Source organism: Gadus macrocephalus, chromosome 9 (assembly GCF_031168955.1).
Source record: "Gadus macrocephalus chromosome 9, ASM3116895v1".
NCBI lineage: Eukaryota > Metazoa > Chordata > Actinopteri > Gadiformes > Gadidae > Gadus > Gadus macrocephalus.
In genome coordinates, this window is record NC_082390.1 from 10,399,718 (window position 1) to 10,421,764 (window position 22,047).

Consider the following 22,047-nt stretch of genomic DNA (forward strand, 5'->3'; position numbering starts at 1 on the left):
ATGTAACCCTACTCTATAAAAAAGCATGATATAGGATCTTTAATGTCATGGCTGGATATGAGGCATAACTCCACTTTGTTGAATGAGGACTCCTCGGATTTAGAGCGAGACAAGAAAATAGCCACGACAAAAAAAAACTTAATTGGAACTTGACTTTTCATTAGCTGAGGGCTGTCAATCAAATTAGACTTTTAATTAACAATGATGCATCAGAGCCAAATATAAACAAATTATTCATATAATCCTTTAGCCTCAAGCACCAATACAAATACATTTTCAATTGAGCCTAGCTCAGTACATATATGAAAAACATTTTACATCCAATAAATACTTGGAATTAAACAAAACATTTTTATCCAATAGGAATTTCCATAAGTAAGCCAACATTGCCCCTTTAATTATCGACTTCAACTATATCCAAAAGCAGACTGATTCACATTCCTCCATACCATAGCTCCCCCCTGACTTAATTTACAGATACTAAACATTGAATAATGTTCTCGTTTCATTGAGAAATGTTCTTCTATTCATGGAACAGAGGAATACAGCCATCCATCTGGAGCATCTCCGGCCAGCCGTCGTACTTATTTGTCTCTTGGTTGTTCTTCATGTGCTGAAAGAGTGGAGCTCTATTAGTACAGGAAGCAGAAAGCTCTATGCCAGACTACAAGTTCTTACAGGAAGTTCTATCCCAGACTACAAGCTCTGACAGGAAGCTCTAACTGAGACTACAAGCTCTAACAGGAAGTTATATTCCAGAACACAAGCTCTAACAGGAAGTGAGGTCATACAAAATCTTACCTTTTCAAATGTACCTTTGGCTACATCTCCTTTTCCTCCAACAAACACCCAGACGTCCCGGAACCCCAGCACCTTGATCGAAGTGCTGCCTAGTCCCTCTATCAAACTCCTGGCCTCGGCTGTTAACCTGCAGAGAGAGGGGAGCGTGTCTATGTTCCCCGGGTCCTATGTTCCCCAGGTCCTATGTTCCCCTCTTTGTATGAAACTGGGGAACATAGGACCCTTTTTAAAAAAAAAGGGTTCTATGTTCCCCAGTCTGTTACTTTTTCCACCATTACTGCCAAATTCCGGCCGAGATAACTACCATAGCCAACTACCATATTATATTATATGCTATTATATAAAGAGCTCCGGGAATCGCAAACGGCAACAATCACTTTATCCTCAATGCTGCAGTTCACCCCGGACTGCACTGCACTGAGTTGGCCGGTTGAACGCTGATTGGCTGTTACGTTACACATGTCAATCAGTGGCCACGCTGTTGAACGCCAATTGGCTGTCATCACGCGAATGTCGCGTCAAAGTTTAAATATTTTTAGAGATTGATAGATTGCAGGGAACATAGGACCCTTTTCCCAGTAAAGGGTCCTATGTTCCCCGCTTTTCCCAAAAAGGATCCTATGCTCCCCGGTATGTATGGCTACAGGGGAACATAGGACCCTTTTTGTGAAAAACGGGGAACATAGGACCTTTTTTTAAAAAAAGGGGAACATAGGGATGACCCCAGAGAGGGACCGACACCTAACTAGTCTGTTGAGGAAGTCACTTCAAATAAGGATCCATGCTGAAAATGAAAGCATAGTTGGCATCAGTACTTGATAACTAGTCATTTACTAGCTTGATAACTAGTCATTTACTAGCTTGATGACTAGTCATACATTAACTTAATAACTACTCCTACACTAGCTTGATTACTAGTGGTTTCCTAGCTTGATAAATAGTGGTTTCCGAGCTTGTTAACTAGTCGTATCCTAGCTTGATAACTAGTCGTTTCCTAGCTTGATAACTAGGCCTTTCTTAGCTTGATATCTAGTCCTTCCCTAGTTTGTTATCTAGACATTACTTGGTGGCTGGTTCGTCGTAGCTGGCCATCAGGACGATGTTCCCCTTCTCGAGCCCCTGGAGGACCTCGATGAGAGGTTGAATGTCTGAGGGAGAGGAGCAGCAGGTCAGGGGGAGGAGGAGGAGGTTCTAGACGGCCTCACCTGCTCTGGAGCAGAGTCTTCATGTACATACCTCCACTATACATGTCATAGTGTCCAAGCTTGACCACCTGCAAAGTCCTCCCTGTTTCAGAAACACAATCATCTTTGAGCTCTTTAACTCGTAGTCACTCCTTCGTGATGCACCACAACATTCACCCATGAAACATAACATGTCCCTCTGACACACAACCATACCAACATTAACCCATGAATCATAACATGTCCCCCTGACACACGACCACACCAACCTTAACACATGAATCATCACATGTCCCCCTGACACGTGACCATACCAACATTAACCCATGAATCATAACATGTCTCCCTGACACACGACCATACCAACATTAACACATGAATCATAAAATTTTTCCCTGACACGCGACCACACCAACATTAACCCATGAATCATCACATGTCTCCCTGACACTCGACCACACCAACGATAACCCATGGTTCATGACATGTTTCCCTTACCCCAACATTAACACATCACTATTAACAAACCCCCGCGGTCCACTGCGGGGTCAGAGCTCATAACCTGCCGTTTAGAACCACCAGGTTGAGCCCCACTCCAGCGTTGTTCTGGACGGAGCCGAGAACCCTGCAGGCAGAGAGCAGAGCGGTCAGGTGTCTGGGCAACCGCAGGATCGACTTCCAGAGTTGGTCTCTGCTCACATTCTGTTCTGGATGCAGATCTTAGGCGCGACGACGTTGGCCGCTCCGCTGGAGATGGAGAAGCTGAAGGTTCCAGCTGGACAGACCTTCAGACCGCAGGACCTCACTGTAGAGAGAGGTCACATGAATAACCTCACTGTAGACACACGTCACATGACTAACCCCACTGCAGACACACGTCACATGACTAACCCCACTGTAGAGAGAGGTCACATGACTAGCCCCACTGTAGAGGTCACATGACTAACCCCACTGTAGACACACGTCACATGACTAACCCCACTGCAGACACACGTCACATGACTAACCCCACTGTAGAGAGAGGTCACATGACTAACCCCACTGTAGAGAGAGGTCACATGACCAACCCCACTGTAGACACACGTCACATGACTAACCCCACTGTAGAGAGTTCACAAGACCAACCCCACTGTAGAGAGTTCATATGACTTACCCCACTGTAGAGACGTCACATGACTAACCCCACTCTAGAGATACACGTCACATGACTAACCCCACTGCAGAGAATTGTCACATGACTAACCCCACTGTAGGCACAGGTCTCATGGCTATAACCCTAATACTGGAGCCCTCAGTCTTATTAATGTTGTTATGATAATGAATCGTCTCAATTAGACAGTATATACTCTCCCGTCTAATCACGACTTTGGTTTAATTTACTTACATTTCTGTACCTTCACTGTGACACCCTGATTTCCCATCTGGGACTGACTAAGTATCCTGTCATCTTAACTGAGTTGATTAGGGTTGACCTACCTTTACTTTGAGATGGTGTAGCCGGAACCTCCTTAGGCTTCAGATAATCACCTATGAACAGGAAAACATGGGGTCAGAGCAGGCCAGCCAATCAGGGACCAGGACAACATGAGGTCAGAGCAGGCCAGCAAAACAGGGACTAGGACAACATGAGGTCAGAGCAGGCCAGCCAATCAGGGGCCAGGACAACATGAGGTCAGAGCAGGCCAGCCAATCAGGGGCCAGGACAACATGAGGTCAGAGCAGACCAGCCAATCAGGGACCAGGACAACATGAGGTCAGAGCAGGCCAGCCAATCAGAGCCCAGGACAACATGAGGTCAGAGCAGGCCAGCCAATCAGAGCCCAGGACAACATGAGGTCCGAGCAGGCCAGCCAATCAGGGACCAGGACAACATGAGGTCAGAGTAGGCCAGCCAATCAGAGCCTAGGACAACATGAGGTCAGAGCAGGCCAGCCAATCAGAGCCCAGGACAACATGAGGTCAGAGCAGGCCAGCTATTCGGGTACCAGGACGACATGGGGTCAGAGCAGGCCAGCCAATCAGGGACCAGGATGCAGGGCGACATGCTGTGGGTCAGAATGTAGGAGTTGTACCGTCTAGCGTGATGCTGTAGGAAGTGTTCTTGAGGATGACGAGGGCAACAAGGAGGAAGACGAGCAGGCCACCGGCATACTGAAGAATCCCTTGAAGCAGAAAGGAGCATCGTTAGCATCGCTAGCGCCGGCTAGCTTCTCATTAGCGCTGGCCCGTGAATAAACACTCGGGTAGCATCACGTCGTACTTTAGGTTTACATGATTTTCAGATGGGTTCTCCAAGGAACGCAGAACGTTAGGACGTAGTGAACAGACTGGTCCATCACAGTGCATCTCTTATCACAAACACACCCACACCCAAACACACACACACACACCCCAGACCCACACACCCACACACACAGACACCCACACACCCACAACCACACATACACCCACACCCAGACACCCCCCCCCCACACCCACACACTTACCTTTCATTGCCTGGCTTGTCTTCAAGTATCGTCCTCCTAAAAGCCAGAGTCAACATTCATTCTTTAATATTGACAGAATGCTACAAGCTGTACCAACCTGTTTCTAGCTCTGCCTACCTGTACTCCACAGGTAGGCAGAGGTAGATGATTAGATGACGGATAGATTGACAAGTAAACACTGTTGTAGGGTACCGTAATCACGCGGTCGATTAGGGTTGAGCAGGCGGGCATGGCAGTGGCATTTTAACATCTTTATTTAAAATGCTTTACCAGATTACCGTCCCACATGAAGATGACCATAGCCAACCGTGTAACAAGCGGGCAGGTGGCTACCCTCTCCTACCATTTCCAATATTGACATAAGCCAGGCTTAGTAACAAACAGAAACCAGCATCCGGGGAGACATCAAATTACAGCCTTCATTCACACATCCTCTTAAACGATAAATGACAAAACAATTAGATAAAGAACTGACCCATTTTAACAGCCGGCATGATGTATCTCTGTGGTAGCGCAGTCGTTAGTCGTTGTAGCCCTCTACGCGTGGAGCTTCCTCAATGCCGGGAAGAGAAAGACTAGCCATCCTTGGCTGCTCCGACTGGTTGAACACGAAGTTCCTGTTATAAAGGACCCGCCTAGAATCAACCTTTGATTGCAGACAAAAATTGGAGCAGCTGGGAAACAAAGCAGTTATTGGAGTTACCGTAGATTAAAAATTAATGATCACACAAGGAAGTGTGGGGTGTGTGTTAAAGCAGCCGTCAGCACACACTCAGAGAGACTGGCAGAACATTACAGCTCCTGCTGTGTGCATTATAAACCCAACCTCATCGTTGAACCCAGAGCCTCTTATGGAGGAGCCACTGGCCGGAGGGGAACAATGGAGTACAGCTCCAGCTTTGTTCTGTGACAGGGAGGTGCTTCAGCAGGGGACTGAGACCAGCATTCATATCACACCACATTCAGCGTTTACAAAGACAGAAACAAAAGACAGAACGTCAGCGAGCATGCCATGCTGAGAAGATCTGCTACCCCACCTCTTCTCACTCTTGTGTATTCAGAGGTGAGAAAGTCAGGGGGCGGTGACGGAACATCATTCACTTAGAGCTGACAGGAGGCTCTAACGTTTCATAACTGACATTATATGCTCTTCAAGAGCTTCTTCTATAACACAGTAGGACTGCTGAATCAGAGGTTCTGCTGTAACACAGTAGGACTGCTGGACCGGAGGACCTGCTGTAACACAGAGTAGGACTGCTGGACCAGAGGTTCTGCTGTAACACAGTAGGACTGCTGGGTCAGAGGTTCTGCTGTAATACAGTAGGTCTGCTGGTCCAGAGGTTACATTAACCATTAGGACTGGTGAATCAGAGGTTCTGCTGTAACACAGTAGGACTGCTGGACAGGAGGTCCTGCTGTAACCAAGTAGGACTGCTGATTCAGAGGTTCTGCTGTAACACAGTAGGACTGCTGGGTCAGAGGTTCTGCTGTAACACAGTAGGACTGCTGGAACAGAGGTTCTGCTGTAACACAGTAGGACTGCTGGAACAGAGGTTCGGCCCAATTTTAACGGTCTGAAACGCAAGTGATAAGCGCCAAACAGAAGTAGCTTTGTGGGCGGGGCTCTGCCGCTATTGCTATTGTACCGGTACACCGAATTCTGCGACCCGTCGAAATGTGTGACCCCAGAGGGCGCTGTTGCACATTTTCTGCAACATGCACGAGTTTGAAGCTAGACTCGGAATGGGTACATTCGTTTTGTCACAAAACGAATGTACCCATTCCGAGTCTAGCTTCAAACTCGTGCATGTTGCAGAAAATGTGCAACAGCGCCCAGGTAGTTCAAAGCCTGTATCGGAGATTCAAATATAAAATAAGGCTTCAAATAGATCAAAAAGTAAAAGTCAATCAAATTAAATTAATAATAATAACACATGAATCACATCAAACAAATGCAAGCAGTTTATGAATGAATGAAGGATTTGGTCTCAACCTCCCAGGCGGTTGTGGATGCAGATCTCTGGCGGGATGAGAGGATCCACTCTGGAGACTGAGAAGCTGAAGGTTCTTGATGGAGACACCTCCACCCTACAGGGCCTCGCTGGCGCAGAGACACCGTCACCTCCACCTAAACACATGACGCTGCACCGTCACCTCCACCTAAACATGACACTACACTGTCACCTCCACCTAAATACATGACCATTAACCGTCACCTAAACACATGACGATACACGTCACTTAAACACATGACGATACACCGTCACTTAAACACATGACGATACACCGTCACCTAAACACATGACGATACACCGTCACCTAAACACATGACGATACACCGTCACCTAAACACATGACGATACACCGTCACTTAAACACATGACGATACACCGTCACCTAAACACATGACGATACACCGTCACCTAAACACATGACGATACACCGTCACCTAAACACATGACGATACACCGTCACCTAAACACATGACGATACACCGTCACTTAAACACATGACGATACACCGTCACCTAAACACATGACGATACACCGTCACCTAAACACATGACGATACACCGTCACCTAAACACATGACGATACACCGTCACCTTAACACATGACGATACACCGTCACCTAAACACATGACGATACACCGTCACCTAAACACATGACGATACACCGTCACTTAAACACATGACGATACACCGTCACCTAAACACATGACGATACACCGTCACCTAAACACATGACGATACACCGTCACCTAAACACATGACGATACACCGTCACCTAAACACATGACGATACACCGTCACCTAAACACATGACGATACACCGTCACCTTAACACATGACGATACACCGTCACCTAAACACATGACATTACACCGTCACCTACACACATGACACTAAACCGTCACCTCCACCTAAACACATGACCTTACCCCGTCACCTCCACCTAAACACATGACGATACAAGTCACCTAAACACATGACACCCTAACACTACTAACCCTACTACCATAACCCTACTAACCCTAACCCTATTAACCCTACCAGCAGAGTGTTTAGAAAGAATACCCCCCATCTTTCCTCTGAGACTAACTAAGTATCTAGTCATCTGAGCTGAGCTGATAAGGGTTAATCCGACCCCTCATCTTATCTTAACTCATTCTGAGCTGATCAGGGTTAAACTCACCTTTTGATTCAGAAGTTGGAGGCGGGATCGTCTACACTTTCTCCCTTAACTACAGGGGGCCAAACTCAACTAGAAATAGGACAACATGGGGTCAGAGCAGGCCAGCCAATCAGGGGCCAGGAAAACATGGGGTCAGAGCAGGCCAGCCAATAAGGGACCAGGATGCACGGCGACATGCTGTGGGTCAGAATGTAGGGGTTGTACCGTCAAGTGGAATGCTGTAGGAAGTGTTCTTGATGATGACGAGGAGGAAGAAGGCCACCGGCGTTCTGAAGAATCCCTGGAAGCAGAGAGGAGCATCGTTAGCGCCTGTTAGCATCTGCTAGCGTCTTGCTAGCAGGCTACAATAAGTTGGATGTTACTATCAGCTAGAGAGGAGCCAGCAGAAGAGGAGCACTTCTGATCACAAACTGAGGATCCAGGGTTTTAAAGCAGAGGGTCTGATGAAGTAACGAGGAAGGTGTTGTGCTGTAAGTCCGGCTGGGATATAAAACCTAAGTCCTGTTGTAGCCCAGCAGTCTGTAGAACCTAAGCCCTATAGCCCAGCAGTAAGAGCCAGCAGTCCACTGAGTCTAACTGCTTTGTCCCTTTAATTAGCATATGAAAAAATAAACATTTAGTGACACTCAGTCGCTTCCACTGTCGTAGAAATGGGATCAATAATGTGCACAATAATTCAGATATAGAAGCAATACTTTGACCTACTTTTGGTTACCTGGCTCCTGCCAGCACATCTCAATCCTAACAGCAGGGGGTGACACTCAGCTGTAAACACTGCTCAATTGGTAGACAGGTCAACAGGTAGAAGGGTAGGTACAGGTAGACAGGTAGGCACAGGTAGACAAGTAGACAGGTAGAAAGGCAGGTACAGGGAGAAACAGGTAGACAGGTGGATACAGGTAGGTAAAGGTACACAGGTAGATAGGTGGATAAAGGTAGACATGTAGACAAGTGGATAATACCAAGGTTGACTGCATGCGTTGACAGGAACACATGAACAGAAACCGGGAGACACAATAGAAACAACCTCCTCAGCCAGGGAACACAAACAAGAAACGACAGTCAGAGACCACAGAACACAGACCAGCGGCCACGAGGCGGAGCGGACTGCCCTACCCGAGTGCAGCGCATTGTGAGCACAAGGGTCTTAGCAGCTCCTCCTGGTCTCCTCCTGGTCTCCTCCAGGTTCTCTTCCAGGTCTCCTCCTGGTCTCCTCCTGGTGTCCTCCTGGTGTCCTCCTGGTGTCCTCCTGGTGTCCTCCTGGTCTCCTCCTGGTGTCCTCCTGGTCTCCTCCTGGTCTCCTCCTGGTGTCCTCCTGGCCGGGGAGCAGGTGAACACAGCCCCTCTGTGGCGGCTGAAACAGAATAACAGGACGGCCCCGCCTCAGGAACCCTCCGGCCCCGGGTCAGAGGAGTCCCGCTGGGCCTGGGGGAGTCATCCTGCTCCTCCGGTTCCTCATAGGTTTGAAAATCCTTATGCTCTGGCTCATATTTGGTCTTCTCATCAATCGGATTTAAGATTAAAATCACAGACTTCTGGATCTGAGATGAGTTAATGATTGATTAAATTTGCCTGATGGGGAATGTGAGGTTGCGTCACGCTGTGCAGCCTCTTGTGAATCAAAACATCAGTCATCACAGTCGCGTTGACTGCCTGGTTTGTATGAAGCTGAATCCACAGGGTACTTTTCTGACGAGGGCGCGAAGCAAGTCGAGTCGATGCTGCGCACCTTTGATCTGATAAACGTTGAATTCTCGTAAAAGGCGTCAGTTTAAGAGTTGTTAAACTAAAATAGTAAAGGCATTCACCAATTAGTAAAAAAAAAAAAGGGTTGACTTTAATTTGCAATCTTTTATCATCTTTTACAAGATGTGGCGCACATTGTGGCTACGTTAATAAATAACCCGTAGTGAACATTTGGTGAAGAGATGGATGGATCGAAGGTTCCGGACCAATAACGCAGTGGCAAGGTGTACTCCTTTGTGCGCCTGCACAACACACCCACTTGTCTTTACAACCGTTGAACACTAGAGGGGGGTAACACCCCCCCCCCCTCCCCATCAATAGCCACCCCTACACGTGTAAAGTAATGAAACTACATTTCAAATGTAGAGCAACGACAACGACAACGACAAGAATCAAAGCGAAGCTATCAGTTGTCCTGATTATCTAGTTTGATTGAGGTGAACCCTGCAGACCCGCTGGTCTGAAGAACACGGAACACTCATAGTCTCCATTTACTGTAGATCTTTTAATCCAGAACCCAACATAAGGCAGACGTCAGCGACTCCATTGATGCTAACAGAAGATATTGGCACTTTTCAACATTACCTTCGGAGAGGGCGGGCCTTACGTCAGGACGTCACGACAAACCCGGCTTTAATTGGTCCGTCAGGATGCTCCTCATCAGGGGGACCAGTGTTCATACGATACGTGTACAAAGTCACATGGGTAGATAATAAACATATATATATATATATCAAAAACTAACGTCAGCGAGCATGCCGAAGCTCCGCCCACAGTTCAGAGGTCAGACGGCCGTTTGCCCAACAGACGCCACGCCCAGGAGAAGCTCTGCCCAGGAGAAGTTCAAAGATCAAAGTTCAAAAGCTTTATTTGTCCCACAGGTTGCCATATTAGAAAATTGTCTTTGAATGAAGGCAGTCTGTTCTCTAATTGTGTGTATGTGGTGCTTGTGTAAGTATGTTGTGTGTGTGTATTGCCTTGGGTATGAAGGATTATGTAGAGATTTTTTGGCTAGAGGCACTCTGTATCTTCTGCCCAATAAGCTCCGCCCAGGAGGAGGAGCCCTGCCATGGAGGAGGAAGCTCCACCCAGGAGGAGAAGCTACGCCCATGAGGAGAAGCTCCACCAAGGAGGAGGAGCCTCCGCCCACAGCCCTTCCTGTTGGTCCTTGAGCTCCGTTGTCATGACGGAAGGCCGTGGTACTGCGCCACTGGTGTCCACGGTAACGCTGGTTGCCGTGGTTACGGACGATACAGAGGAATGTGGATCTTATTGCGTTCATAAAGTTTACAGATTTCTTCTTTTTACAATCGTCCTCCAACATATAAAAGTGGATTCTCCTGTCCCCAGGGTCATGACCCCTGGGGTCAGATAGTCTACCTGCTCAGGGTTAGATAGTCTCAACCTCCGGGGTTAGATACTCTAAACGCCCAGGGTTAGACAGTCTACACGCCCAGGTTTAGACAGTCTACACGCCCAGAGTTAGACAGTCTGCACCTCCAGGGTTAGACTGTCTACACGCCCAGGGATAGACAGTCTCCACCTCCAGGGTTAGACAGTCTCCACCTCCAGGGTTAGATAGTCTGCACCTCTAGGGTTAGACTGTCTACACGCCCAGGGTCAGACAGTCCCAAGGGCCGCTACATGCCCAGGGGGTTGAGGTGTCCCGAGTGGCCCACTGAGCTGAGGATCAGGGCCCTCTGGTTGTCCAGCAGCTCTCTCTCCCGGTCCAGGGCCGCCCTCTCCTGCTCCATCAGGGCCCTCTCCCGCTCCAGCCACTGCCTGTCCGCCTGGACCGCGGCCCGGTCCCTCTCCACCACCCCCCGGTCCTGCTCCAGCCCCGCCCGGTCTCTCTCTAGCCCCGCCCGCTCCGTCTCCACCGCCAGCCTCTCCCGCTCCACCATCTCCCACTCCCTCTCCAGCCCCCCCAGCCGCTCCGCCAGGGCGCGCTCGCAGCCGTCGCCCCCCGGCCCCTCGGGGTACGGGTCGTAGTCGGGGGGGAGGGGCTGGTGGGTGGGCCGCGCCCTGGGGGCGGGGTCGGGGGGCTGGTCGTCATGGGTGATGGGGGTGAGGAGGGGGGCGCTGTCCCCCAGACGGCCCTCCATGGCGTCGTTCATCAGGTGGAACCAGGGCCAGGACGCCGCGCCGTCCGCCGCCGTCTCCATGCCGACGGGGGGGTACTTCAGGTCCTGCAGCAAAAAGCCTGTTAACCCTGACTAGAGAACTAACTAACCAGCTAGCTGGCCACCAGCCTCAAGGTGTGAAGCTACCTAGCTACCAGCCTCAAGGTGTGAAGCTACCTAGCTACCAGCCTCAAGGTGTGAAGCTAACTGGCTTACCAGCCTAAAGTGATGATGATATGAGGAGGTGGAAATGATGTCATGATGATTTCATGATGATGTCATGATGCTATGAGCGGTTGGTCATGATGTCATGATGATATGAGGTGGTGGTGATGATGTCATGATGATTTGAGGTGGTGGTGTCATGATGATGTCATGATGATATGAGGTGGTGATGATGTCACGATGAGGATGTTATGATTCTGCTACCTTGTATCTCCTCTTCAGGTTGTCCCATTTCTTGGACATCTGATAGGTGGAGACCTTCCCCAGCAGGCCCAGCTCCTTCAGGATGGCCCTGCACAAGAACCCAACGTGAGACAAATCATCGAACCCCACGAGGGCTTTTATTGTGAAGGCTGCAGTCGAGGGGGTCTTACTTCCAGGCGGCCTTGGCTGCATTCCTCTTCCCCGTGAAGAGAACCTCGTTAGCGGCTCTCAGCTTAATGAGCCTCCTGGTGTCCTGTTCAGACACTAAAAACCGACACACACACACACACACACACACACACACACACACACACACACACACACACACACACACACACACACACACACACACACACACACACACACACACACAGTTAATATTATAAATATTAAACTAGTTATTGTCTCCACTAGTTGAGATTTTAGTTGAGGTTCTCCACTAGTTCAGGTTCTCAACTAGTTAATGTTCTCCACTATTTAAGGTTCTCCACTAGTTAAGGTTCGCCACTAGTACAGGTTCTCGTTGAGGTTCTCCGCTAGTTGAGGTTCTAGTTGAGGTTCTCCACTAGTTTAGGTTCTAGTTGTGGTTGTAGTTAAAGGTTCTCAACTAGTTGAGCTTCTCCTCCAACGGGTTCCTCACTCTTGTAGGAGAAGTCACTGGGCGTGGAACACTCCTCCCCGCTGGCGTCGATGTACGTGATGCTGCCGTCCGCCTCGGCCGCCGCTTCCATGGCGACCGCGTTGTCCATGGCGACGGCTGCGTCCATGGCGACTGCGTCCATGGCGACGGGGTCCATGGCGTCGGGCCCCTCGTCCAGCTCCGACATGCTGGTGCGGTCCTGAGCGGGCGACGCCCCGAACACGTCCTCGTCGCTGGCCCAGAGCGGCGCCACACGGGGGGCGTGGCCTAGCAGCCGGCCCTCCAGGGCCTCGCTCATCATCTGGTACCAAGGCCAGGAGGAGGGGCTTAGCTGGCCCTCAGCCCCCCGCGGGGGGAACTTCAGGTCCTACACACACACACACACACACACAGACACACAGACACAGACAGACAGACAGACAGACAGACAGACAGACAGACAGACAGACAGACAGACAGACAGACACACACACAGAAAGAAGGAAGCCTTGTGGTTATGGGCGGACAGGAAGTAGGAGGCGCTGGAGAAGCAGGGGGAGGAGCTCACCTTGAACTTGGTCTTCAGGTTGTCCCACTTCTTGGCCACCTGGTCGGGGGTGATCTTCCCTGTGAGCCCCATCTCCTTCACGATGCCCCTGGACACAGACAGGCTGCTGAGGCTAAACCGCTAACACTAACCTACTTTAGCTCCCGGCTAGTGCAGTGGCTAACTCGGATGCTAACCCAGTCCCTTAAACCCAGGCTGGCGGCTAACTCTAAGCTAATGGTGTGTTCCAGATGCCGCGCACACCACCTGCACGAGCTGCAAGTGGGGAAATCTCCCAGATTTCTTGCGGGCTTTCATGGAGTAGCGCCCCCTTATGGTCGGTCCCACTCGGGATTCTGAGAGTCCACAGAGTTCAGTAAGGCTGGCCATATGACTCGACCCTCAAAAATGGCTGCGCCCGTAAAGAGATGCATTTTCTTTGTATTTATACCACGTTAGTTATTTTAATGTCAATTTTAAATGCTCTTACACACTTGGTTACATTGCTACTTTAATTCAGTCACCAATTTATGCATCGCAATTTATGCATAGCACATTGTCTTGCTGTGCGTACAATACAATGTAAAGTTGTTCTGTTTGTTTTCGAGCTGGTTTGCTGAAGAGGCTAATGTAGCTAACAATAACAATGACTAGCCAATGACAAAGAAAAACGGAAACGCTATAAGTGCGACAAGCCAGGACATTACGTCACAAGAACAACTCGTGCGGGTGGTGTACGTTGCATCTGGAACACACCCTAACCCAGTCCTTTACCTCCAGGCTAGCGTAGCGGCTAACCCTGATGCTAACCCAATCCCTTAACTCCAGGCTAGCGTAGCGGCTAACTCTGATGCTAACCCTTACCTCCAGGCTGGCTTGGCTGTGTTCCGTCGGCCGGTGAAGAGCGACTCGTTGGCGGCTCGCAGCTCTATCAGCCTCCTGGTGTCCTCTTCTGTTACTGCAGACACCAGGAAACAGAGCCACATGACTGTCACCCTGATCCTCATCCTGTCTGTCGACCCTCCGTAGTCCACCACACAGCAGGGCCCCGCCCTGGGGCTCTGGCCCAGTGGATCACAGGGAACCAACCACTCTCTATTCATGTCTAGGCTGCCTATAGCATACAGAGTCAGACGCAGTTGATACACAGCAGACGTTCTAAACTCAGCCAGACCTCCTGCTAGCTCCAGGCCTAGCCTCCAGCTAGTTCCAGGGCCTAGCCTCCAGCTAGTTCCAGGCCTAGCCTCCAGCTAGTTCCAGGGCCTAGCCTCCAGCTAGCTCCAGGCCTAGCCTCCAGCTATTTCCAGGCCTAGCCTCCAGCTAGTTCCAGGCCTAGCCTCCAGCTAGCTCCAGGGCCTAGCCTCCAGCTAGCTGCAGTGTGCCTACATTTGTAGGTGAGCTCCATCAGGCGCTCACCTACAAACTAGCTCCAGGCCTCCAGCAAGCTCCAGGCCTAGCCAGTGCCCTGCGCGGCGGCGGCGGCGGCGTACGTTTGTAGGTGAGCTCCGTCAGGCGCTGCAGCTCCCCCAGCGCCGCCGCTCCGCCCTTGTCCTCCGTCTCCACCAGCAGGTCCATCTCCGACTCCGTCAGGAACTCCGACATGCTGCTGCGCCCGGCGCCGCGCCGCGCCCGCTTGCGTGGCAGTGGCGGGGGGGAGGCGGGCTCGCAGTCCTCATCCCCCTCCTCCACCAGCGGCGTGAGCACGGGCGCCGCCGCCGCAAACCGCCCCTCCATGGCGTCACTCATGCGGTAAAACCAGGGCCAGGAGCCGGGGCTGCTCTCCACGCCACGCGCCGGGAACTTCAGCTCCTGGGGGGGAACAGAGGGTGGAGTCAGGAGGGCTGGCCACGCCCCTGGAGCTCAGCAGGGCCTCACCCTGTAGTCTAAGTGGGCGTCGCCCTGTAGTCTAAGTGGGCGTCACCCTGTAGTCTAAGAGGTCGTCGTCCGGTAGTCTAAGTGGGCGTCACCCTGTAGTCTAAGTGGGCATCGCCCTGTAGTCTAAGTGGGCATCGCCCTGTAGTCTAAGTGGGCGTCACCCTGTAGTCTAAGAGGGCGTCACCCTGTAGTTTAAGAGGGTGTCACCCTGTAGTCTAAGAGGGCGTCACCCTGTGGTCTAAGAGGGCGTCGCCCTGTAGTTCAGTCCCTGTATTGAGTTTTCCCCCTAAGATTGCGTTTAGAACCAATATGGCAGCTGGGCGAATCGGGCCGAGAAGTTAAAGTTTAATTAAGAAGTAACGACTGCGGCTGACTCCTGCAGCTACTGATACTCAGCTCTAACCTTGCATCTCCTCAGGTAACTATGTCCTGTTCAACTGATCTCACCTTGTATCTCTTCTGGTAACATCTATCTACTGGTCTCACCTTATACAGGTCCTTCTCAAAAAATTAGCATATTGTGATAAAGTTCATTATTTTCCATAATGTAATGATAAAAATGTAACTTTCAGATATTTTAGATTCATTGCACACCAACTGAAATATTTCAGGTCTTTTATTGTTTTAATTCTGATGATTTTGGCAAACAGCTCATGAAAACCCAAAATTCCTATCTCAAAAAATTAGCATATCATGAAAAGGTTCTCTAAACGAGCTATTAACCTAATCATCTGAATCAACGAATTAACTCTAAACACCTGCAAAAGATTCCTGAGGCTTTTAAAAACTCCCAGCCTGGTTCATTACTCAAAACCGCAATCATGGGTAAGACTGCCAACCTGACTGCTGTCCAGAAGGCCATCATTGACACCCTCAAGCAAGAGGGTAAGACACAGAAAGAAATTTCTGAACGAATAGGCTGTTCCCAGAGTGCCGTATCAAGGCACCTCAGTGGGAAGTCTGTGGGAAGGAAAAAGTGTGGCAGAAAACGCTGCACGACGAGAAGAGGTGACCGGACCCTGAGGAAGATTGTGGAGAAGGGCCGATTCCAGACCTTGGGGGACCTGCGGAAGCAGTGGACTGAGTCTGGAGTAGAAACATCCAGAGCCACCGTGCACAGGCGTGTGCAGGAAATGGGCTACAGGTGCCGCATTCCCCAGGTCAAACCACTTTTGAACCAGAAACAGCGGCAGAAGCGCCTGACCTGGGCTACAGAGAAGCAGCACTGGACTGTTGCTCAGTGGTCCAAAGTACTTTTTTCGGATGAAAGCAAATTTTGCATGTCATTCGGAAATCAAGGTGCCAGAGTCTGGAGGAAGACTGGGGAGAAGGAAATGCCAAAATGCCTGAAGTCCAGTGTCAAATACCCACAGTCAGTGATGGTCTGGGGTGCCATGTCAGCTGCTGGTGTTGGTCCACTGTGTTTTATCAAGGGCAGGGTCAATGCAGCTAGCTACCAGGAGATTTTGGAGCACTTCATGCTTCCATCTGCTGAAAAGCTTTATGGAGATGAAGATTTCATTTTTCAGCACGACCTGGCACCTGCTCACAGTGCCAAAACCACTGGTAAATGGTTTACTGACCATGGTATTACTGTGCTCAATTGGCCTGCCAACTCTCCTGACCTGAACCCCGTAGAGAATCTGTGGGATATTGTGAAGAGAAAGTTGAGAGACGCAAGACCCAACACTCTGGATGAGCTTAAGGCCGCTATCGAAGCATCCTAGGCCTCCATAAGACCTCAGCAGTGCCACAGGCTGATTGCCTCCATGCCACGCCGCATTGTCATTTCTGCAAAAGGATTCCCGACCAAGTATTGAGTGCATAACTGAACATAATTATTTGAAGGTTGACTTTTTTTGTATTAAAAACACTTTTCTTTTATTGGTCGGATGAAATATGCCAATTTTTTGAGACAGGAATTTTGGGTTTTCATGGGCTGTATGCCAAAATCATCAGTATTAAAACAATAAAAGACCTGAAATATTTCAGTTGGTGTGCAATGAATCTAAAATATATGAAAGTTAAATTTTTATCATTACATTATGGAAAAGAATGAACTTTATCACAATATGCTAATTTTTTGAGAAGGACCTGTATCTCCTCTGGTAACATCTAGCTACTGGTCTCACCTTGTATCTCATCTGGTAACATCTAACCACTGGTCTCAGCTTGTATCTCCTCTGGTAACCATACACTGGTCTCACCTTGTATCTCCTCTGCTAACATCTAGCTACTGGTCTCAGCTTATATCTCCTCTGGTAACCATCTACTGGTCTCACCTTGTATCTCCTCTTCAGGTTGTCCCACTTCTTGGCCAGCTGGTCTGTGGTGACCTTCCCCTGTAGGCCCAGCTCAAACAGGATGGCCCTGGAGAACACAGCCAGTGTTTAACACATTGTACCATGCACTATGGTGCATGTTCAACACAATGCCCACTATACAATCAGGACATGTTCAACACTGTATATATCACGTCTGCACTCAACCATAGGAACCACTGTATATCACGTCTTCATGTCATGCAGTACTGCAGGCTGTCAGGACCAATAGTCCCCTGGACCTCCCACCCCCTCACATCCTCCCCCCTCACATCCCCACTCTCCCTCCCTCCTACACCTCCTCTCTGCCTCAAGCCAACCGTACACCGCCGCCCACCTCTCCGTTCCTCCTCCACCTCCTCTCTGCCTCTAGCCAACCATACACCTCCGCCCATCCCTCCTGCCCTCCTCCACCCCCTCTGCTGCGATGGAGCTTGATTTCACTCTGAATCAGTTGGTTCCCTCCTCCTACAGAAGGACCTTTGACCCCGACCCCTCTCGCTTTCATCCAGAGTGACTTCTCACATCAAGCGGCAGGTCATAAAGGAGCAGGTAGGGGTCAGAGGTCCCCGGCTCTAGGAGGCCTTCAGGTAGACTGAGGGCATGGGGGATTGAACCAAGAACCTTTCGGTTAGGGTCAAACACCTAACCACAGGAAGTCCCACATCCCCCTAACCACTACAACTTCCTGTTCCACAGATGATCCCATGCAGGAAGTATGACTCCAACATCCGGTCCCAAGTGATCCAATACAGGAAGTACCCAGCCCGCAGTACGAACCTCCAGGCCGGCTTGGCCGAGTGCTTCCTGCCTGTGAACAGCGACTCGTTGGTGCAGCGCAGCTTGATCATGCTCTCCGTCTCCTGCTCCGACACTGGGACACACACACACACACATGCGTAAAGGAAAACTTCTGAATCTTTCCAATTGGACCTCATTTCCTGATCAGATCTCCCTCTTGTCTTCACCCCCCCCCCCCCCCCCCCCGACTCTCCATTAGGCTGCAGTACGTTACATTGTCTGTTGTCTCAACCATCCCCCCTCTCTTTCGTTCTCCTCCTGCAAAAACCAAACCTGACTCCGGGAGTGAGACAATAACAAACAGACCTGACTGTGTTGAGGCTGTTTCCTCTACTGTCCGGCCCATGTGACGAGGCTGTTCCCTCTACTGTCTGCACAATGTGAGGCTGTTCCCTCTACTGTCTGCACAATGTGAGGCTGTTCCCTCTACTGTCTGCATAATTTGAGGCTGTTCCCTCTACTGTCTGGCCCATGTGATGAGGCTGTTCCCTCTACTGTCTGGCCCATGTGATGAGGCTGTTCCCTCTACTGTCTGGCCCATGTGATGAGGCTGTTCCCTCTACTGTCTGGCCCATGTGATGAGGCTGTTCCCTCTACTGTCTGGCCCATGTGATGAGGCTGTTCCCTCTACTGTCTGGCCCATGTGATGAGGCTGTTCCCTCTACTGTCTGGCCCATGTGATGAGGCTGTTCCCTCTACTGTCTGGCCCATGTGATGAGGCTATTCCCTCTACTGTCTGGCCCATGTGATGAGGCGGTTCCCTCTACTGTCTGGCCCATGTGATGAGGCTGTTCCCTCTACTGTCTGGCCCATGTGATGAAGCTGTTCCCTCTACTGTCTGGCCCATGTGATGAGGCGGTTCCCTCTACTGTCTGGCCCATGTGATGAAGCTGTTCCCTCTACTGTCTGGCCCATGTGATGAGGCGGTTCCCTCTACTGTCTGGCCCATGTGATGAAGCTGTTCCCTCTACTGTCTGGCCCATGTGATGAGGCGGTTCCCTCTACTGTCTGGCCCATGTGATGAAGCTGTTCCCTCTACTGTCTGGCCCATGTGATGAGGCGGTTCCCTCTACTGTCTGGCCCATGTGATGAAGCTGTTCCCTCTACTGTCTGGCCCATGTGATGAGGCGGTTCCCTCTACTGTCTGGCCCATGTGATGAAGCTGTTCCCTCTACTGTCTGGCCCATGTGATGAAGCTGTTCCCTCTACTGTCTGGCCCATGTGATGAGGCGGTTCCCTCTACTGTCTGGCCCATGTGATGAAGCTGTTCCCTCTACTGTCTGGCCCATGTGATGAGGCGGTTCCCTCTACTGTCTGGCCCATGTGATGAAGCTGTTCCCTCTACTGTCTGGCCCATGTGATGAGGCGGTTCCCTCTACTGTCTGGCCCATGTGATGAAGCTGTTCCCTCTACTGTCTGGCCCATGTGATGAGGCGGTTCCCTCTACTGTCTGGCCCATGTGATGAGGCGGTTCCCTCTACTGTCTGGCCCATGTGATGAAGCTGTTCCCTCTACTGTCTGGCCCATGTGATGAAGCTGTTCCCTCTACTGTCTGGCCCATGTGATGAGGCTGTTCCCTCTACTGTCTGGCCCATGTGATGAAGCTGTTCCCTCTACTGTCTGGCCCATGTGATGAGGCGGTTCCCTCTACTGTCTGGCCCATGTGATGAAGCTGTTCCCTCTACTGTCTGGCCCATGTGATGAGGCGGTTCCCTCTACTGTCTGGCCCATGTGATGAAGCTGTTCCCTCTACTGTCTGGCCCATGTGATGAGGCGGTTCCCTCTACTGTCTGGCCCATGTGATGAAGCTGTTCCCTCTACTGTCTGGCCCATGTGATGAGGCGGTTCCCTCTACTGTCTGGCCCATGTGATGAAGCTGTTCCCTCTACTGTCTGGCCCATGTGATGAGGCGGTTCCCTCTACTGTCTGGCCCATGTGATGAAGCTGTTCCCTCTACTGTCTGGCCCATGTGATGAGGCGGTTCCCTCTACTGTCTGGCCCATGTGATGAGGCGGTTCCCTCTACTGTCTGGCCCATGTGCTGCTGCTCGCTCCCCTGTTCTCTTTTGCGTGTGCTCAGGGTCCTACTCTTATAGGTGCACTCCGACAGCCGCCTCCAGCCCATGGGCAAGCCCTCACAGGGCGGGGTCAGCCTGGGGGGGCCGTCACCCGCACCCGAGTCCTCCATCTCTGTCTTGATCAGGAACTCCAGGATGTCGGCGTTATCCGGGTTACGGTTGCCGTGGCGCGAGGCCGATGCCCCCGGGGCCAGTTGGTGCGGGGTGTGGGGCGTGGGGGCGGGGCTAAGGACCAGCGTGCTGTTGTAGAGGCGGCCCTGCATGGCGTCGTCCATGATGTGGAACCAGGGCCACGAGTCCTGGGAGCCGCCCTCCTGGCCCTGATAAGGCTGCTTTAGGTCCTGAGACACAACCAACCAATCAGAACGCTCCTTCAGGTCCTGGAACACAACCAGCCATTCAAAATGCTGCTTCAGGTCCTGAGACACAACCAACCAATCAGAACCAGGTCCTGACCACGGAAAAGTGCTTTTATATATATATTATTTATACATCCTAACCAAATAATCATCCCTCCACACATCATCATATTCGTATACTGATGATTGTTCCAGTAGTGATGGTAGGCCGTCTCTCACCTTGTACTTGGTGCGGAGGTTGTCCCATTTCTTGGCGATCTGGTCAGCACTAAGCTTCCCCTGCAGCCCCAGGCCCTTCAGGATGGTGCTGAGGACAGAAGAGTAGAGCCGTGTGAGGGGGGCCCGGTGAGCCCACTCCTCCCCCACCCCGCCCTTCAGGGTGCATCACTCACTTCCATGCTATCTTCGCCGAGTTCCTCTTCCCGGTGAACAGGGACTCGTTAGATGCCCGGAACTCAATCAGCCGTTTGACGTCCTCCTCGGTCACTGGTCACCATGGAGACATCATCACACACGTCACCATGGGGACAGCATCACACACGTCACAATGGGGACAGCATCACAAACGTCACCATGGAGACAGAATCACACATGTCACAATGGGGACAGCATCACACACGTCACAATGGGGACAGCATCAGAGACGTCACAATGGGGACAGCATCACACACGTCACCATGGGGACAGCATCACACACACGTCACCATGGGGACAGCATCACACACACGTCACCATGGGGACAGCATCACACACGTCACCATGGGGACAGCATCACACACGTCACACGTCACCATGGGGACAGCATTACACAAGTCACCATGAGGACAGCACCACACACGTCACGCACAGCATGACGCAGCACATAGGTCGCCTCCTCACTTTTGTACGAGTTCTCCTGGAGGTGAGACAGCGGGGTCATGTTGGCCTCCATCGGGACCAGAGACCTCCGGGACCGGCAGCGGGGGGCGACCAGGCCCGGGACGGTTCACATGAGTCAGACCGCTCCAGCGGAAGGACTGGAGTGTTCGCAACGAAGTGCTGTCGGTGCCGAGTAAGAGAACCTGCGTTACCCCGTCAGCAGCGCAAGGCACACACGGCTAGCTATCTAGCTAAGCAGGGTAAAAACAACAACAAGCCAGACATGTCACCACTTCCGAGGGCCCCAAAGACTCAAAAGATTCGACCCAGACGAAGCTCAGACCTGCTGTCCAGTAGTGTTTAACGATCAGTAATAAATGGCAGATCGATAAATAGCGGTTCGGTTTCCTCCGCTGCGCTACGAGGGTTCGGGGTGCGATCAGAGCGGCCAGCTACTGCATCCAAGGGTTTGGCCGTACAGTGGGAGGGACTTCTGAGCTACCGACTAATCAGCGAGTGGTTGCAAAGCCAGAAGCATCACCTACTGTACATCTAGCTCAGTGATTGGTTAGTAGAATGGAAAAGGACCACCCACTGTACGTTCGAACCCTGGGATCCTTGCGAAT

At 51.0% G+C, this 22,047-nt stretch overlaps 2 protein-coding genes across 3 annotated transcripts; both read right to left on the minus strand.

Moving 5' to 3' along the window:
- Window positions 1-220: 220 nt before the first annotated feature.
- On the minus strand, window positions 221-5,306 carry LOC132464346 (protein FAM3C-like). The gene is made up of 10 exons (XM_060060675.1): window positions 4,947-5,306; window positions 4,472-4,507; window positions 4,058-4,147; window positions 3,462-3,512; window positions 2,685-2,790; window positions 2,548-2,610; window positions 2,038-2,084; window positions 1,865-1,949; window positions 802-928; window positions 221-613 (listed from the first exon to the last, which is right to left on the minus strand). Exons 1-10 carry the CDS (start codon window positions 4,963-4,965, stop codon window positions 524-526), a joined length of 714 nt encoding a protein of 237 aa, XP_059916658.1. The 5' UTR covers window positions 4,966-5,306; the 3' UTR covers window positions 221-523.
- A 4,178-nt stretch (window positions 5,307-9,484) lies between these two features.
- LOC132464352 (uncharacterized) lies at window positions 9,485-21,991 on the minus strand. 2 transcript variants are annotated; one of them, XM_060060683.1, is made up of 14 exons: window positions 21,765-21,991; window positions 21,443-21,601; window positions 20,956-21,049; window positions 20,783-20,870; window positions 20,215-20,584; window positions 18,107-18,200; window positions 17,288-17,375; window positions 14,621-14,939; window positions 13,995-14,088; window positions 13,152-13,239; window positions 12,605-12,971; window positions 12,135-12,228; window positions 11,965-12,052; window positions 9,485-11,601 (listed from the first exon to the last, which is right to left on the minus strand). In XM_060060683.1, the coding sequence occupies exons 2-14, from the start codon at window positions 21,492-21,494 to the stop codon at window positions 11,053-11,055; spliced, it is 2,385 nt and encodes a 794-aa protein (XP_059916666.1). In that variant the 5' UTR covers window positions 21,495-21,601; window positions 21,765-21,991; the 3' UTR covers window positions 9,485-11,052. The 2 variants fall into 2 exon arrangements, with proteins under 2 accessions (XP_059916666.1, XP_059916667.1); XM_060060684.1 differs by having other exon boundaries at window positions 20,215-20,545; window positions 21,443-21,991.
- Between the last annotated feature and the right edge of the window lie 56 nt (window positions 21,992-22,047).

Coding starts and splice junctions, on each gene's coding strand:
- LOC132464346 (XM_060060675.1), bottom strand. Junction 4,148..4,471: donor GACAAGCCAGGCAATGAAAG/GTAAGTGTGTGG, acceptor TTCTGCTTCAAG/GGATTCTTCAGTATGCCGGT. Junction 2,791..3,461: donor TACACCATCTCAAAGTAAAG/GTAGGTCAACCC, acceptor CTCTCTCTACAG/TGAGGTCCTGCGGTCTGAAG.
- LOC132464352 (XM_060060683.1), bottom strand. CDS start 21,494: ATGGAGGCCAACATGACCCCGCTGTCTCACCTCCAGGAGAACTCGTAC. Junction 20,871..20,955: donor TCGGCGAAGATAGCATGGAA/GTGAGTGATGCA, acceptor TTCTGTCCTCAG/CACCATCCTGAAGGGCCTGG. Junction 12,972..13,151: donor ACCTGAAGACCAAGTTCAAG/GTGAGCTCCTCC, acceptor GTGTGTGTGTAG/GACCTGAAGTTCCCCCCGCG.